At 41.2% G+C, this 17,116-nt stretch overlaps 1 protein-coding gene across 1 annotated transcript in view; it reads right to left on the bottom strand.

Moving 5' to 3' along the window:
- Positions 1 to 17,116, bottom strand: part of LOC133474453 (SH3 and multiple ankyrin repeat domains protein 2-like) — a 282,765-nt gene that overhangs the window by 126,191 nt on the left and 139,458 nt on the right. Inside the window, exons 10-11 of the mRNA XM_061766190.1 lie at positions 3,722 to 3,775; positions 3,361 to 3,634 (exon numbers count right to left, since the gene is read on the bottom strand). Of these exons, the coding sequence (XP_061622174.1) occupies positions 3,361 to 3,634; positions 3,722 to 3,775 (328 nt within the window). The remainder of the gene's footprint in view (positions 1 to 3,360; positions 3,635 to 3,721; positions 3,776 to 17,116) is intronic.

Below are 17,116 nucleotides of genomic sequence, written 5' to 3'. Positions count from 1 at the left end.
CTGACGTGCTACAGGGATACAGTTGGATTTCACTTCTCACATCTCAGTTATTCAATTTATTACTTTTATGATTCTGACCATTTCATATGTTAAAATGTTATTTGTATGTTAAATATTACAACATACATGTTATTAAAAATGTTTATGAAATGTTTGTCATCATGGTGGAGGTTATAGCTGTTTCTTAATTTTGTTAAAATAAATGACTAGTCGCCTAAGTATATTGTGCAAAGGAGGCTTTCCCAATGTGTAGAAGTCTGACTTGCTCCCTCCCGCTCCGAGACTCAGCCAACACAGCGCGGAACTTCAGTGAAGTCAATTGAGTGAGTGAGAAACAATAGAGCACGTCTATGCCAACATTGAGGCAGCTAACAAGTTAAACGGTGAGTTGCACTCTTGCCCTGTTGGTTTTCAGCATTTATTTTAGTTTTAAAACCAATGTAAGAGCTGATGACAGACAAAAAAATGTAATACAAACAGTCGCATTACAAGCTTGGGACAAAATTCACATAAACGTTGTCTCACAGTATCACAAACCTTGTACCTCATCGGTGGGTACAGGTAAAGGAATCAACGTTTTACAGTATTTGGTTCCATTCATGGCGGCACGGTGACCGACTGGTTAGAGCGTCAGCCTCACAGTTCTGAGGACCGGGGTTCAATCCCCGGCCCGCCTGTGTGGAGTTTGCATGTTCTCCCCTTGCCTGCGTGGGTTTTCTCCGGGCACTCCGGTTTCCTCCCACATCCCAAAAAATACATGCATTAATTGGAGACTCTAAATTGCCCGTAGGTGTGACTGTGAGTGCAAATGGTTGTATGTTTGTATGTGCCCTGCGATTGGCTAACAACCAGTTCAGGGTGTACCCCGCTTCCTGCCCGATGATAGCTGGGATAGGCTCCAGCACGCCCGCGACCCTAGTGACGAGAAGCGGCTCAGAAAATGGATGGATGGATGGATGGACGGTTCCATTCATTACTCTTTTTCACGCGGACTCGTTTTACTTTGATTTTCATCGGTGTCGTGTGAAGGTACCTTTCATGCTGTTGTGTACCCTTCAAAATAAAAAGCTACATGCTTAAAACAGAAATTCAAGTTACAATTTGCACCGATGAACCATTTCATGTGATAAAACAGTAGCAAACAATTATTTTAACAATGCTACATTTAACTTTTAGCTGAAACAATTATGAATAGTAAGTTGAATGGGTTAGTTACACACATTGCCTTTTAGTTCATAAGTTTGATATTGATACTGGTTATAAAGGACCCTGAATCTAATGTTCATTTTAGTCTATGCTGTGGGCAGCCCTTATAAAAACCATGCAAACTTTTTGGACACAGGCCCCTAAAAGAATCGAAATCGAGAATTGTTTGGAACCAGAATCAAAATGAGGAAGCGGAATTGGGACCGGAATCTCTCAAATTCAAACAATGCCCAACCCTAGAGACGACCCCTCTACCACCTGAGCAGTGCCGTCCACTTTCGCACATTCTGACTTGGTTGGGGGGGTTGCTTAGTGAAGTCAGGCTAAAAAATGGCAAACTCCCCCATTAAACAACTTCTAAAAACAGTTACAGAAACTACAACAAAACTACTCTAAGTAACCTAAATAACAGAAACACCTCTCACATCTACTGCAATCATAAAGTGGCTGAAAGAAGTATTTAACACGTCACCATTGTTCTCACTAAATACATTTCCAAAGGTGCTATTGACATGAAAATTTCACCAGATGTTGGGAACAACTCAAGTAATCCATACATACAACGAAAACAGAAATTAAGTTATGTGTAATAATGTGAAATGATACAGGGAAAATGTATTGAACACAATAAGAAAGCGAGGTGCAAAAAAAGCATGGAAAGCCAAGACAACACCTAAGATCTATCCATAATCAAACTGCATTGCAGCCCCTTGTCAGTGAAAATGAATATCAGCTGGTTCAGTCCTAATTGATGGCCGACAAAAAGGTCTCATTGCCAAGGTGTGAGTAAAGACACATCTCATGATGGGTAAGAGCAGAGAGCTGTCTCAAGGCCATCACAAACTAACTATGGTATTAGGTACAGGCGCATATCTAAGCTTCTGAACGCTCCAGTGAGCATGGTTGGGGCCATAATACGTAAGTGGAAAGCCAATCATACCACCATGGATTTGTCTCGATCAGGTGCTCCTCACAAGATTTCTGACAGAGGAGTGCAAAGAATAATCAGCTGTTCAGCTTCAAAAAGACCTGGAATTAGCAGGTACTGTTGTCACAAAGAAAACAGTGAGTAATGCATTCTGCCGCCATGGCCTGTATGCACGCTCATTACGCAAGACCCCATTGCTTTAAAAAAAAAAGCAGGTGAACGCTCGTTTCAGGTTTGCTGAACAACATTTGGAAAAACAGTTAAATACTGGGAGAATATAGTCTGGTCTGATGGGAGCAAACTGGAACTCTTTGGATGCCATAATGCACACCACGTTTGGAGGAGAACTGGCACTGCACATCACCCTAAAAACACCATACCAACAGTGAAGTTTGGAGGTGGGAACATGATAGTGTGGGGCTGCTTTTCAGAAAATGGTACTGGTAAACTTCACATGATTGAAGGAAGGATGAATGGGCAAATGTACTGAGACGTTCTTGACAAAAATCTGCTGCCATCTACGAGGATGATGAACATAAAATGAGGGTGGACATTTCAGCAGGATAATGATCCGAGACACATTCTGCCAAGGAAACTCTCAATTGGTTTCAAAGAAAAAAACATTCTTGAATGGCCCAGCCAATCACCTGACTTGAATCCAATCAAAAATCTATCTATGAAAAGAACTAAAACTCAAGGTCCATAAAAGAAGCCCACGGAACCTTCAAGATTTGACAACTGCTTGTGTGGAGGAATGGGCCAAAATCAAACCAGAGCAATGCATGTGACTAGTTTCTCCATACAGGAGGTGTCTTGAAGCTGTCATTGCAAACAAAGGCTTTTGTACAAAGTATTAAATAAATACCAGTTGGTGTGTTCAATACTTGTTCCCCTGTGTCATTTCACATTATTACACCCAAATTAATTTCTGACCTTATTTGTTCTACTTTCTTTGTATGTATGGGTTATTTGGGTTGTTCCCAACATCTGGTGAAATGTTCATGTCAATAGCACCTTTGGAAATATATTTAGTGAGAAAAATGGTGACGTGTGCCAGATCAGGATTAATTTCACCACAGAGGTGTATGTCACAGCAGCAAATATTGACAAATATTTATCAATACATTCATGGTTAATTTAAATGGGTCTTGTGAAAAGAAGATGAAGCGCAAGAGGGAAGTGGTGTTGATCTAATAACATTAATTTGCTGAGTTGAAAATGCTCACTTGGGTTGGCGCTGTGAGGGTATAGCCAGTCGGGTCTCTTCCCCCAGCCGGCTGAGGGAGGGTGACCGGCTTCTTGCCCCCTTTCCCATGGTCCGAACCACCACATTGCCATTGGCGCTGCCGCTGGGCATCTGCTGAAGCAGCTGGGGTGACAGGCTGCGATGTAATGCTGAGGAGCCAGGCTGCGAGTGACCCTGCTGGTTGGCCCTGTTTGGGTGTTGCTGTAGACGGGGTGCCCAGTTGCTCGGTGAACCGTGCTGCTGGTACTGACTCACTGTTAGGTTGTTGTCACTGTTAGAGCGCAGCAGGAGCCGTGGAGCTGATAAAGACGCGGGGGATTGGCTGTTTCCACTGTTCTTACCAGATGATGGACCTTGGCGCCGTTTGGAATATGCTGGAGCCTCACGGAAAGGCACTGCAGGGGAGTAACAGAGGGAAGACGTCAGTAGAGTATCCTGATCAATTGTATGTGGATGAGATGAAAAGTAATACATAGGGTAAATGGTTGTCAACCAAATGCTGATAGGCTTTGTGACCACTTACGAATGCTCTTCTGTTCTACTCTATCTGTTTCTAGGCAATGTCCACACGTAACATAGTATTTTAATTCAAGCTTTGGTGTAAAACATTATTAATTATTTTTTTTTTAAATCAATCAAGTAAAAAAATTCATCGTTTAAAAAAACTATTCATATGAAAAAAAAAAAACAATCAGAAGCCCTTATCAAGCAATATTAGCTGATGTACATGATGTTAAAAATCAGTGGTTCTCAAGTGTTGAGCCTGGGAAACAACATTAATGAATCTGTTTTAATCACCTATGTGTGTAGAAGTCACACTTTTAAAATAATGCTGCATACGGTATATACTGTATATAAAAAAAAGATTTTCCCCGTCCAAGGCAGAGTTCTGGAGAGTCTTTAGACCGACCAGACTTTTCAAAAAGCTCTATTTGTAAGGACAAAAATCCTACATTTGAGTGAGGTCGAAAGGCCTGCAACCACTTCAGGCAGCGCTCACTTACGGAAGGTTTACAAATATCCATCCATTTTCCGTACCGCTTATCCTCACGAGGGTCACGGGAACGTATCTTAGCTATCTTTAGGCGAAAGGCGGGATACACCCTGAACTGGTCGTCAGCCAAGTGCAGGGCACATATCGACAAACAACCATTCACACCTCCAGGGAATTTGGAGTCTTCAATTAACCTACCATGCATGTTTTTGGGATCTTGGAGGTAACTGGAGTACCCGGAGAAAGCCCACGCAGGCACGGGGAAAACATGACAATGCCACACAGGCAAAGCGGGATTTGAACCAGGGTCCTCAGAACTGTAAGGCTGATGTGCTAACCAGTCGTCCACCATGCCGCCAGTTTACAAATATAATCCTCAAAACCAGTATACCCCAACGCTCAAATCTTTCTTTTTCTCTTTGTTTCTCTAATTACCTTCCCTCATTGCTAATGCCACAGTGTAGAGTCAAGTATGTTGGGGGAATTCTTGACAACCAACCATCTAGGTCTGCCCACATCTCGTCAACAAATCAATCATGGAGATCCTTGATGGTAGCTTAATTGCAGACTTTGATGACAATTTAGGAACACTACGGGTCTGATTTGATAAAAGTTTCAAATGGGTGCAAACTTGACTGCAAACAGATGTGGAGGCTGATCTACCATTCAAGCGCACCCGCAGCTCATTTTGCAGGGAGAAGTATATGCAAAAAGACACATTTTGCACGCACAATGTGATTAATCAAACCTGAGCTGAATTGCGATCACCAAGTTTGTGTCTTTAAATACCGTATCTGAAAGACAGGTGCGACCCAGCCCGCAAAGTGGTGCCAGCATAGCGCATGCAAGATGAGAGGCGGCGTAAAGACCTTTTCCGCTCTTATAAATGTTTTTTGAAAACTGAAGACAAACAGAAACAAAAGTTTCTGTTTGTCTTCAGACAGAAACAAATTTACATTGCTATTCAGCAATGTAAATTTGGAGCTTCTGAATGATCTAAGGGCTGACTTGGAGCCAGTGTCAAGACTGAGTCATCCCATATCACCTATGACAAAACTATCAACTCTGTATTTCCATGCATCAGGGAAATTTGTAATAGGCACGTACATCCAATTGCCCTGCACTCTGGACGAGGTAAATTACACAAAACATGGCTTACGTATACTAGGCCTGTCACAATAATTGCTACATTGACTTATCGTTCGATAAATAAAATGGACACGATAGTTTTTTCTGAGCTCAACAAATTGTCATTGTTGTGGTAAGCTGGCTCACACAGTGAGAGCCGATGACGAGTTGGATGGCTGTGTCAGTACCCGCGAGTGGACTTGTGGACTGTTGTCGGCTGCGCTCCAATACTCAATGTGCAGTGTGTAGGACACAACAGAAACAATTAAAGTTAACTGTTTATTACGTTGGCTAACCCACAAGCTAACGAGCTAGCCCGCAGGCAAGCAAGCTAAGGAGATTGCTCGACTGTGGTGGGGTCGTTTAATACGTCAGCGCCTCGCTCTGAGTTGTTGTATGAGACACATGGAAAAGTTAGTTTATTACGTTTGCTAGCCCGCAAGCTAATGAGCTAGCGAGCTAAGGAGCAAAACAGCTCGCTCCACCGTGGCAAAGTAGTTTTAAACATCAGCACCTCCCTCCGAATTGTTGCATGTGTTAGTAGTAAGAGAGGTGGGTGGGAACGCGCTACATTTACACCGTTGAATTTACTCAAGTAGCATTTTGGATAAATTGTGCTTGTCAGAGTAATTTTAAGGCAGCATACATTCTTCTTTTACTCAAGCATTTATGTGAAGAGGATACAGTACTTTTACTCCATTACAATGGTCTACATGGCGCTTGCTACTTTTATTTATCAATTATTGCTTATTAATTATTTCATTTGTGACCTATCCGTTTAGTCTTCGACTTCTGCATTGGGAGCGGTTTGCTCCAATCCAACGTAACCGCTAGTGACGTTTGCCTATAATTCACCAATAAAACGACACAGGGCAGTCACTTGACCGCACACAACATCTTCTATTTGGCTTCGTGGGGACATGAACACGAGTTACGGCAACCCAGCTACTCGACGTGCCTATGAGGCGGCCATGTTGGGAAGGTTGTCGTTCCCATTGAAGGCAATGGCGCGTAACTGTGTTTAAATTTCAGATGACCAAAAAACAACAGCTTTCATGCATTGTATTTGTTTGGCAACGTCTTCCCCAACGTGGATATTCCAGCCCACTTCTAACTTGAAAAAACACATTAGCCCTATTTTATTATCATAAATAACTGTAAAACAGCCATATATTGGTGTATGTGCTAATCTCGCTCACACACATGCAGCAATATCAGAATTTGGACATTCACTTTTTTATTTTTATTTGACATTAATGCTCTGATTTAAAAAAGTTATTCATTATTTACTCAGTACTTGAGTAGTTATTTTCATTGAGTACTTTGAATTTTTTGGAGGACTACTTTTTACTTTTATTTGAGTCATATTTTCAAGTAACAGTACTCTTACTTCAGGACAATATTTGGCTACTCTACCCACCTCTGCCAACAAACACAAACATGGAAAAGATAACTGTTTATGAAGCATAACCTCAGAGGCACACATTATTCAGCCAGTTATTAATGAATGTATTTGATTGACAGATGAAGGGCTCGTCTCCAGCACCTTCAGCGGACCAACCACACAGTCCTGGAGCTCAAGGGTGGGCCTTATTTTTCATGATTTCAGAGGCATGGGGGGGAAGAACGCCATCAAAACTACCTAAAGCATAAACCCTCATTTAACCCTCTTCTCCACTTTTAGACCTGTTGCCAACAGTGCAAGCAATCTGTTGCAGTAAGTGAACATGCAATTTAGTGCCCACTATTGGATCCTAGTAAAAGATTGCAATCTTAGTAGATCACAGGCAACATGCCCACCAAAAAGCTTGCACCACCTGTTAGGGCAAATATGCATTTAGCACTATTTGAGATCTTAATAAATCATGCCCTTTTTCAACAGTTTTTGCACTGCTCCAATTTCAGAACAACCAAAGCAAACAGTATCTTCTCAGTCCATTCAGCCATCTATTTTCTAAACCACTTTTTTCTCAGTAGAGTCACAGGTGGCCGACTGGTTTGAGGTCCCGGGTTTAAATCCGGCCTCTGTGTGGAGTTTGCATGTTCTCCGCATACCAGCGTTGGTTTTCTTCGGGTACTCCAGTTTCCTTCCACATTCCAAAAACATGCATGTAAGGTTAAATGATGTCTCTAAATTGGCCGTAGGTGTGAATGGTCATTTGTCTATATGTTCCCTGCAATTGCCTGGCTGGCGACCAATTCAGCGTATACTGAAGTCAGCTAGGATAGTTGCCAGTACACCCGTGGCCCTAGTGAGGATAAGCATTTCAGAAAATGGATGAATGGAGGTGTCCTGGAGCCTATCCCAGCTAAGTTTGGGGTAAGCCTGGACTGATTGCTAACTAATCAAAGAACACATATAGACAAACATAGACAAACAACCATTCACACACACATTCACTGCGAACGACAATTTAGAGGCTTCAATTAACCTAACACTCATGGATTTTAAATGTGGGAGGTAGCCAGAGAACCCAGAGAAAATTAATGCGAGCCTCGGGAGAAGATGAGCATCTTCTCTCCAAAGGAAAAACAAATCTATGGCTTGGAAATAATTATACTGTATATACAGTAAGAGATAATAGAATAACAACAACTTGAACTGAATATGACGAATAGGCATTGCTGAATGTCTTACTGAAAACTGATGTTGGAACCCCCCAAGATATGAAGAAAGTAAAGCTCATAGTAATTAATTAATTAAAATGCTGCACAGAAGGGAATTCATGTTCACTTTCTGAATACTTCTCCCTGGAGTATTTAGATTTTTTCAGGATCTTATCCATCCATCCATCCATTTTCTGAGCCGCTTCTCCTCACGAGGGTCGCGGGCGTGCTGGAGCCTATCCCAGCTGTCATCGGGCAGGAGGCGGGGTACACCCTGAACTGGTTGCCAGCCAATCGCAGGGCACATAGGAACAAACAACCATTCGCACTCACAGTCATGCCTACGGGCAATTTAGAGTCTCCAATTCATGCATGTTTTTGGGATGTGGGAGGAAACCGGAGTACCCGGAGAAAACCCATGCAGGCACGGGGAGAACATGCAAACTCCACACAGGCGGGGACGGGGATTGAACCCCGCACCTCAGAACTGTGAGGCTGACGCTCTAACCAGTCGGCCACCGTGCCGGATCTTATCCAATCATAGCAAATGTGTCTTTACAAGTGCACCCCTAATTTTGAGGATCTTCTATAGTCATTTAAACTATGGATAAATATAATGTTAAGCAGACTGAATGGTCTCTTCCATACCCATGCCAGTTTTAAACCACTCTGCTAAATCTGTGCAAAATCTCCTGGGTAGTTTTTAAAGATGGGTGGACAGACTGGAATAAAAGCAGACAAATCCGACAAAATAACATACTGGTAACTACTTGAGGAACGTTCATTGCGATATGCTCAGGCTTTTTGCACACCTGGCCCGCTGTAACTTTGTGCTTAGTAAACACCAATTTAAAATGACTTAACATACAGTATTTATGGTTATGTTTTCAGTGTCTTGGAATACTATAGAAACAGGGAAAGTTAGACTGTACTTACATATCCATACTGATCTATCAATTAATTGAGCCACCTCATTCCTTTCCTATCCTTTTATACACATTTGTCGAGGTTTCAATACATCCAAATCAAATCTTTCATTGAAAACCAATATAGGACACTGTCGTCTCCCAGTAACACAGAGAGAGTTCCATGACTGCATCCTCAATTCTGATTTCTCTCATACCATCATTAGCATGATTATCAGAATTACAATGAGCAGAGTTGCGTTCCACCGGCCTACGATTCCTGTGCTATGGTGTCAGACTGAACTAGTAATGGAGGAAGGACATGATTTCCCCATGGACACTTCTTTTCGTGACACTGTTAGATGACGAGCCGTCACCAGAACTCCTTGCAACTACAGCAGTGCATGGCGGGAGTGCAGAGGACAGCCTGAAGCCATTTCGATGAGGAGAACATGATAACGAGCTGATTAGTACTATCGCTGGCAGCAAACGTCTGCGGTTTGCTGTGGTGAAGTTCATGCTCTTCGCTTTCCTAGCTGAGAGAACTTGAAGGGGGTGGATTTACTGAGTCATGATCTCATAGCTTGTGGAGCTCGATTTAGTTCCCCCCGGATACTCAACCTGCGTCCAATTAGTGATTTCACTCATTTATAATAAAGTAAAATCCTGAATTGAAATATTACAATAGTCATAAAGCAAAGTGGAACGCATGGAAATGTAAATTATTATATTTTAAATTGTAAAACTAAACAATTTTATTTTTATTTTTCTATTATAAAAAAATGTGAATAATGAGTGGTTAAAATGCAGAAATGAAACATTTTATTATGTTTATTTGTTCGTTGAATTAATTTGCTACTTGCTACCAGTTAATTAATTAGCACGTATTACAAGCTGTCAGAAGTCTGTATGCACTTGGGTAAGGTAAGCTTTAAGGGTCAAAAAACATTTGGTGAAGGGTGCAACTGTAAAAGTTGACCTTGTAATGAGTTACTGAGTGACAATCAGATTCAGAATCATCTTTATTTTGCCAAGTATGTCAAAAGCACACAATGAATTTGTCTCCGGTAGTTGGAGCTGCTCTCGTACGACAACAGACAGTCAATTGACAGAGAATACTTTTGAGACATTAAGACATTGAGAAAAACAGTCACTAAGCAATAAAAGGTTGCTAGTAATCTGGTAATGCCGGTACAATTATTTTTTATAATAGAATGACCACAAGTGTGGCATGCAAGTGCCTTATCTATAGATCGTAACTTGTGGACATTGCCCTAATCTACACTTCTATGCATATCAGGAACAAACACATTTTTAAAAATATATATATTTATAACATGAGTCACTGATGGTGTAGTGGTGCACTCGCCTGACTTTGGTACAGACAGCGTGGGATCAGTTCCCACTCAGTGACGGTGTGAATGTGAGTGCGAATGGTTGTCCGTGTCTATATGTGCCCTGTGACTGACTGGCGACCAGTTCAGGGTGTAGTCGGCCTTTCGCCCGAAGTCTGCTGGGTTAGGCTCCAGCGCCCTGCGACCCTAACCAGGATAAGCGGTGTTGACAATGGATGGATGGATGGATAGATATTTATAACATGCATCTATTTGTTTTTTTATTTTTATATTTGAAATTATAACCATGAAAATAATTGTATTTTTTTCAGTTGGGTGACATTATTTTATAAAGACAATGTTAAAAACAATGTTATTCAATTTCTTTTGTAAGCGTTATGTAAATCGCAAATTAAGGGGGGGGGGGGGGGGGGGGGGGTTGCCAAATAAAATCTCACCTAGGGCAGCATATTGGCTAGGACCGGCTCTGAAAACAGGTGTCGTATAAGGAAGTCTGTGCAGTCTATGTACATGTACATCTAATTGAAATGAAGTTTGGAAAGGTGAAAAATTCAGTATTTGGTTGCATGCAAGAAATTCTGCTTTTTATTACCTGTGAGAAAATGTTGCACTTGCCAAGTCATTTACCTTTTTTCAGCTTAAAAGCATTATTAATGTACACATTGCAAGGATATATTCGGATTGGGGCAAAGCACCCATAAAGTTCACCTCATAAATTGTCCCGGAAGTCTAATGCATATCTTCAAATGTAATTGACACTCAGCTGTGGTAGGGTTTTGATAGTCTTGTTAACATATTCCTGCTAAAAAAAATTAATTAAAAAATTTACAAGTAGTCTGTTCATATTCTGGTCAAACAAAGGAAACTAATTTTGGGAGAGGTGGTATTTCAGGCTCTAACAATCTGGCTTGAAGAAGAGAGGTCGGTCAAGTCCCACGAGTCACGACAGCCAAAAGTATGAAAAGTGGGACTCGTAGCAAGAGAGGTGCCTTTCTATTGCACCATCTTGCTGCTCTGGCGCTTCAACGTGAGCTGAGTGACTAACAGTACAAAAAAAGCACTTCTTTTGCTCCATTTTTACTACTCTACAATTATTTTTCGATATATCACTTTCTGAGTAGTTACACATGCAGGGCTGACCGATCTAAATTTCAAGTGGACCAAAAACTGTCGATAGGACACCTCTATTTTGTGCATACTACAGCTAAAACATACAATTTATGCAAAATACATTTACAGACAGCCTCATAATTATTTCCCTATGATTCATAGTTCCTGTCATTGACTGAGTCTGAGGCAGCTCAGTTATGTCATAGGCACAATAAATAAATAAACAAACAAAATTACTTATTTTATTACATGGCTCACCAGTTCATGGCAAGAGGTTTTTTTTTTTTTTTTTTATTTCAAAAAATTATTTGTTTCAAAAAGGTCCATTCTCTGTACCACGTATCCTCACTAGGGTCTTTCTTGAGTGTGCTGGAGTCTATCCCAGCTACAGGTACTCCCTGAAATGGTCGCCAGCCAATCACATAACACGTATAGACAATCACTGATTTACGCTCAGATTCACACCCACGGACAATTTCGAATCTTGAATTAACCTACCATGCATGTTTTTGGAGAGTGGGAGGAAACTGGAAACCCACACAAGCACAGGAAGAACATGCAAACTCCACATAGGAAGGCTGGAGGATGGACCTGAACCCACAACCTCCGAGGCGGATGTGCTAGTCAGTCGACCCCCATCTTAACATTTTATATTTAAGCCATCTTTTGTATAGTTCAAATTATCTTATTGCTTTGTATTCTACACTGTGGGAGTTTTATCAACTGTTGTTTTCCTCCTGTCCTCTTAACACTGATTTACTGTATGCATTTGTTGTGTTAGGTTTTCCACTCCTACTACTTGCATTTCCACCTGTCCTGTAAACCATTTTGTGAACATTATCTATGAACAGTGCTATAGAAAATACTTACTTACTAATAAGAGTTCAAAGATTAAGATACCAAAAAAATAAAATAAAAATAAAACACCAACTCCATAATAGACAACGGACTTCTTATTTGATCTGAGGCAATGACGTCTACACTTTGCTTTTCAGATTCTTATGGGGTGAGTTTTCATTAACGTTATTTACGTTACGTTAGTGTTTATTCCAAGTTTTGACACATGAAAAGATGAACATGTTCCTCGTGGCTGTTACAGTGCAAATCTGACTGCAAAAATAAAATAATAATACTTTTTTTTTGTACAAAATCACAGCGCTCAGTCATGACTACCTCAAAGGACAATGAAAAGAATGGTGATTTAGCTTTTTCAAATGGCAAACATTTGGGCAGAGGCAACACTGATGAGCTGAAGCCGAGCCCAGCTGACTTTGGGAGGCGGGGTACACTCTGGACTAGTTGCCGGTCAATCGCAGGGTACCGATAAATAAACATTCACACCCATGGACAATTTAGTCTTCAAAAAATAAAGAAATAAAGAAATAAATGAATGCAAACCCATCTTCTCCTGAAACATATTCAGTACGGCACCAGTGGCCTTCATTTGATGGAACTTCATGATTAATGCAATTATCCTGCAGCGGTTGTTCATATTTCAAGCAAACCAAATCTGGCTAATATTAAACTTTAATCATTTAAAGCCTATCACTTTTGTGTCTTGACACCGTTCTTCTCACCGAGATGGGCAGCCCCGTGGCCGCGGTCATTGTGACAACAGCGCCAGGTGAAACCACACAACACACTTTCTTTCACACTCTGACAGATGGAGGGGCTGTTTGGATACCGTCTGGTTGAGGGGAACGGAACATCATTACGTCGGCGTGTGTGTTTCCTCTTTAAAGTTCAATGTTCGATCGCGTTCTGGGACCCAAAAACTGCTCCAATGTCCCGCTCTCTCTCGTCGGGGGATTTTTATTTATTTTTTAAGTGTCAATTAACGGATTTTTCAAGCGCTGTAACCCACATACGCAGCGACCTACCTACATTGTCATAAAAATACAGAATTAAAAAAAAATGCCGAAACATCATATTCACCGAAACACCACACTTTAACACACAGCGTCAAGATGCACCAATCGAAACTTTAAAGTCGTAACCGCTCTGTGAAGAAACAAACCAAAAACAACAAAAAAAGCCTGATTGACGTACACTACACACAATGATCAAACGTCCTACCTTCCTTTTTTAAGGCACTGATGATCGACTTCATTGTGATTCCTTGGCCGCTCGACTCGCAGTTCGAGCACGTGACGGTACTTTCTTTTCCCCACCCCGCGTCCGGTTCTCTCAGAACTGTGGAGAGCGAACAGGCGCCGAGGAGTAGCGGCGGGCAGCACCCATGATCCCGCTCGCACTTTCGTCCACAACTGCCTACTCGGAGAAGTCTGCACCGCCCCTTCCACGAATTACACTAACTCCGCCTCTCAAACGCCTCCCACGAGCTACACAACAAATCTGCACACCAAGGGAGTATTCCAGCAAGCAGGTTCAATACGCTCTTAATCGAAACCTGAGTTCTGACTTGACTTCCCTTGAACTCAAAAACTGAGATCATTAGGGTCCAGAACAGCTGATCTGAAATAGTTCCATAAGTACTCTCACCTTGAGTCACAACCAAAAGACATCATCAATGGAGCCCCGATATGTCGATTCACCATGGAAACCAGTTCCTGACTTCTCCTTTGCAATTCGAGGCGCTAATGTGAGTGTTTAGTGATATGAAAATATATTATAAATAAATAAATAAAAAGTAACACTGCTGGGGCAGTAAAGGAAAGATAAGCAATTGATGCACACGTGATATAGGAATATATATTTTGGATGATATCTGATTTTCATTTAATTCCGGCATTTAAAAGCCTACTCAGAAGCAGTTGAAAGAAATATAAAAACATCATTCAAGCATGCAGTCAACGCAAAACAGTATTTCACTCGGCCATGATTGGACCTCACTAAAATTGTATTCATACTAATTTACATTTATCAATAAATATTAATTTAACAATTGTGTCACTGATTTATAAACACAAATGTTAGTGTATACAGTGGCTGAAATAAGTATATAACAGGTCACCGTTTTTCTCACTAAACATACTTCCAAAGGTGCTATTGACCTGAAAATTTCACCAGATGTTGGGAACCACCCAAGTAATCCATACATACAAAGAAAGTAGAACAAATAAGATCAGAAATTAAGTTGTGTTGTGTAATAATGTAAAATGACAAGGAAAAATGATGGAACACATGAAGAGGTGCAAAAAGGCGTGGAAAGCCAAGACAACACCTAAAATCATAATTCAAACAGCAGTCCAGCCCCTTGTCAGTGCAAATGAATATCAGCTGGTGTGAGTCAAGACACATCACATGATGGGTAAGAGCAAAGAGCTGTCTCAAGACCATCACAAACTACTTGACCATCGAAAAGTAATTGTTGCAAAACATAACGATGGCATTGGTTACAAGTACATATCTAAGCTTCTGAACGTTCGAGTGAGCACGGTTGGGGCCATAATACATAAGTGGAAAGCCAATCATACCACCATAAATTTGCCTTGATCAGGTGCGCCTCATAAGATTTGTGACAGACGAGTGCAAAGAATAATCAGATGTCCAAGAGCCAAGGACCACATGTGGAGAGCTTCAAAAAGACCTGGAATTAGCAGGTACTGTTGTCACAAGGAAAACAGTGAGAAAACAGTCACCACGCAAGACCCCATTGCTGAAAAAAAAATCATGTCAAAGCTCGTTTAAAGTTTGCTGAACAACATTTGGACAAGCCAATTAAATACTGGGAGAATATAGTCTGCTCGGATGAGAGCAAAATTTAACTGTACCGATGCCATAATGCACACCACGTTTGGAGTAGAAGTGGCACTCCACATCACTCTAAAAGCACCATACCAACAGTGAAGTTCGGAGGTGGGAACATGATGCTGCGGGGCTGCTTTTAAGCAAATGGTACTGGTAAACTTCACATTATTGAAGAAAGGATGAATGAGAAAAGGTACCGAGACATTCTTGACAAAACTCTGCTGTCATCTACGAGGATGATGAAAATGAAACGAGGGTGGACATTTCAGCAGCATAATGATTCAAAGCATACTGCCAAGGAAACTCTCAATTGATTTCAAAGAAAAAAAGTAAAGCTGCTAGAATGGCCCAGCCAATCACCTGACTTGAATCCAATAAAAAAATCTATGGAAAGAACTGAAACATAAGGTCCATTAAAGACGTCCACGGAACCTTCAAGATTTGAACACTGCTTGTGTGGAAGAATGGGCCAAAATCATACCAGAGCAATACATGCGACTAGTTTCTCCATACAGTAGGCTTCTGGAACCTGTCATTGCTACTTGGGTTGTTCCCAACATCTGGTGGAAATTTCATGTTAATAGCACCTTTGGAAATATATTTAGTGAGAAAAATGGTGACATGTTAAATACCTACAGGTACCATAATTTATTGCGTATAATGCGCATTTTAAATAGGTATAGGAGAAAATGAAAAGACTTTCACATTTTATAAATGTATGCTGCCATCTTGAGGTTATGAAAACGGCGTACACTTTCATTCCAATATGACGGGGACATATGACTGCATATATGTACAGTTGTGCTCATAAGTTTACATACCCAGACAGAATTTGTAAAATATTGTTGTTGTTTTTTGATAACGATTGATAACTGAACAGCAACCATCATTCATTTCTTTATGGTTATGTTTCATTTAATGATAATGATTGACAGTTTAATTTGAATCCCATTAATTAAATGTGTTTCGCCTGGTCCTTCATGTTTTCAAGAATTGTACACATCTTACAAATTCTGCCTGGGTAATCAAACATATGAGCACAACTGTGTGTTTTCACATTTACTAAATAAAAGTAGTGCTGTGAATTTCAAAATAAGAGCAAGTATCCAGCCATCCATCCATTTTATGTACCGCTTATCCTCACGAGGGACACACGCGTGCTGGAGCCTATCCCAGCTATCTTCGGGCGGGAGGCGGGGTGCACCCTGAACTGGTCGCCAGCCAATCGCAGGTAAGAGCAAGTAAATAAAAATAAAGTATTATATGTTCAAATAAGGCGGGACGGTGGACGACTGGTTAGAGCCTCTGCCTCACAGTTCTGAGGACCAGGGTTCAATCCCCGGCCCCGCCTGTGTGGAGTTTGCATGTTCTCCCCGTGCCTGCGTGGGTTTTCTCCGGGCACTCCGGTTTCCTCCTGCATCCCAAAAACATCCATGGTAGGGTAATTGACAACTCTAAATTGCCCGTAGGTGTGAATGTGAGTGTGAATGGTTGTTTGTTTGTATCTGCCCTGCGATTGGGCAGAAAGATTACAACAGTACACGTATTTACTTAAATCTTTAATTATATAACCTTATACAGTAATTAACATTCATCAACATTGCCTTCGGAGAGAGGGGAAGAGGCTTGCGTTGGTGGCGGAGGAGAGGCTCTCACTTGGGTTCACTCGGAGACTCTTCTGCTAGAGGCGCTGATGGTGTAGCTGGGGTTTTAGCTTGGAGAAAAACATGGTGATGGGTAGTTGTTGTCTTTGTTTTTTCTTTTGCTTCAAAATTCCCCTGTACAAGGACATAACCCTGTTACCACAGGTTTTGCTTCCTTATTGAAGCAGTTTTGCAGATGTTTGCTTCCTCTTTCTTGATGTACCGTACTGTAGATTAACTCACGCCATAATGGCGTACCACAGATGCAGGGCGGCGAGAGCCC

The sequence above is a fragment of the Phyllopteryx taeniolatus genome, chromosome 2, assembly GCF_024500385.1.
Source record: "Phyllopteryx taeniolatus isolate TA_2022b chromosome 2, UOR_Ptae_1.2, whole genome shotgun sequence".
NCBI classification, from domain to species: Eukaryota; Metazoa; Chordata; class Actinopteri; order Syngnathiformes; family Syngnathidae; genus Phyllopteryx; species Phyllopteryx taeniolatus.
This window is presented reverse-complemented; position numbering and strand designations above follow the sequence as displayed.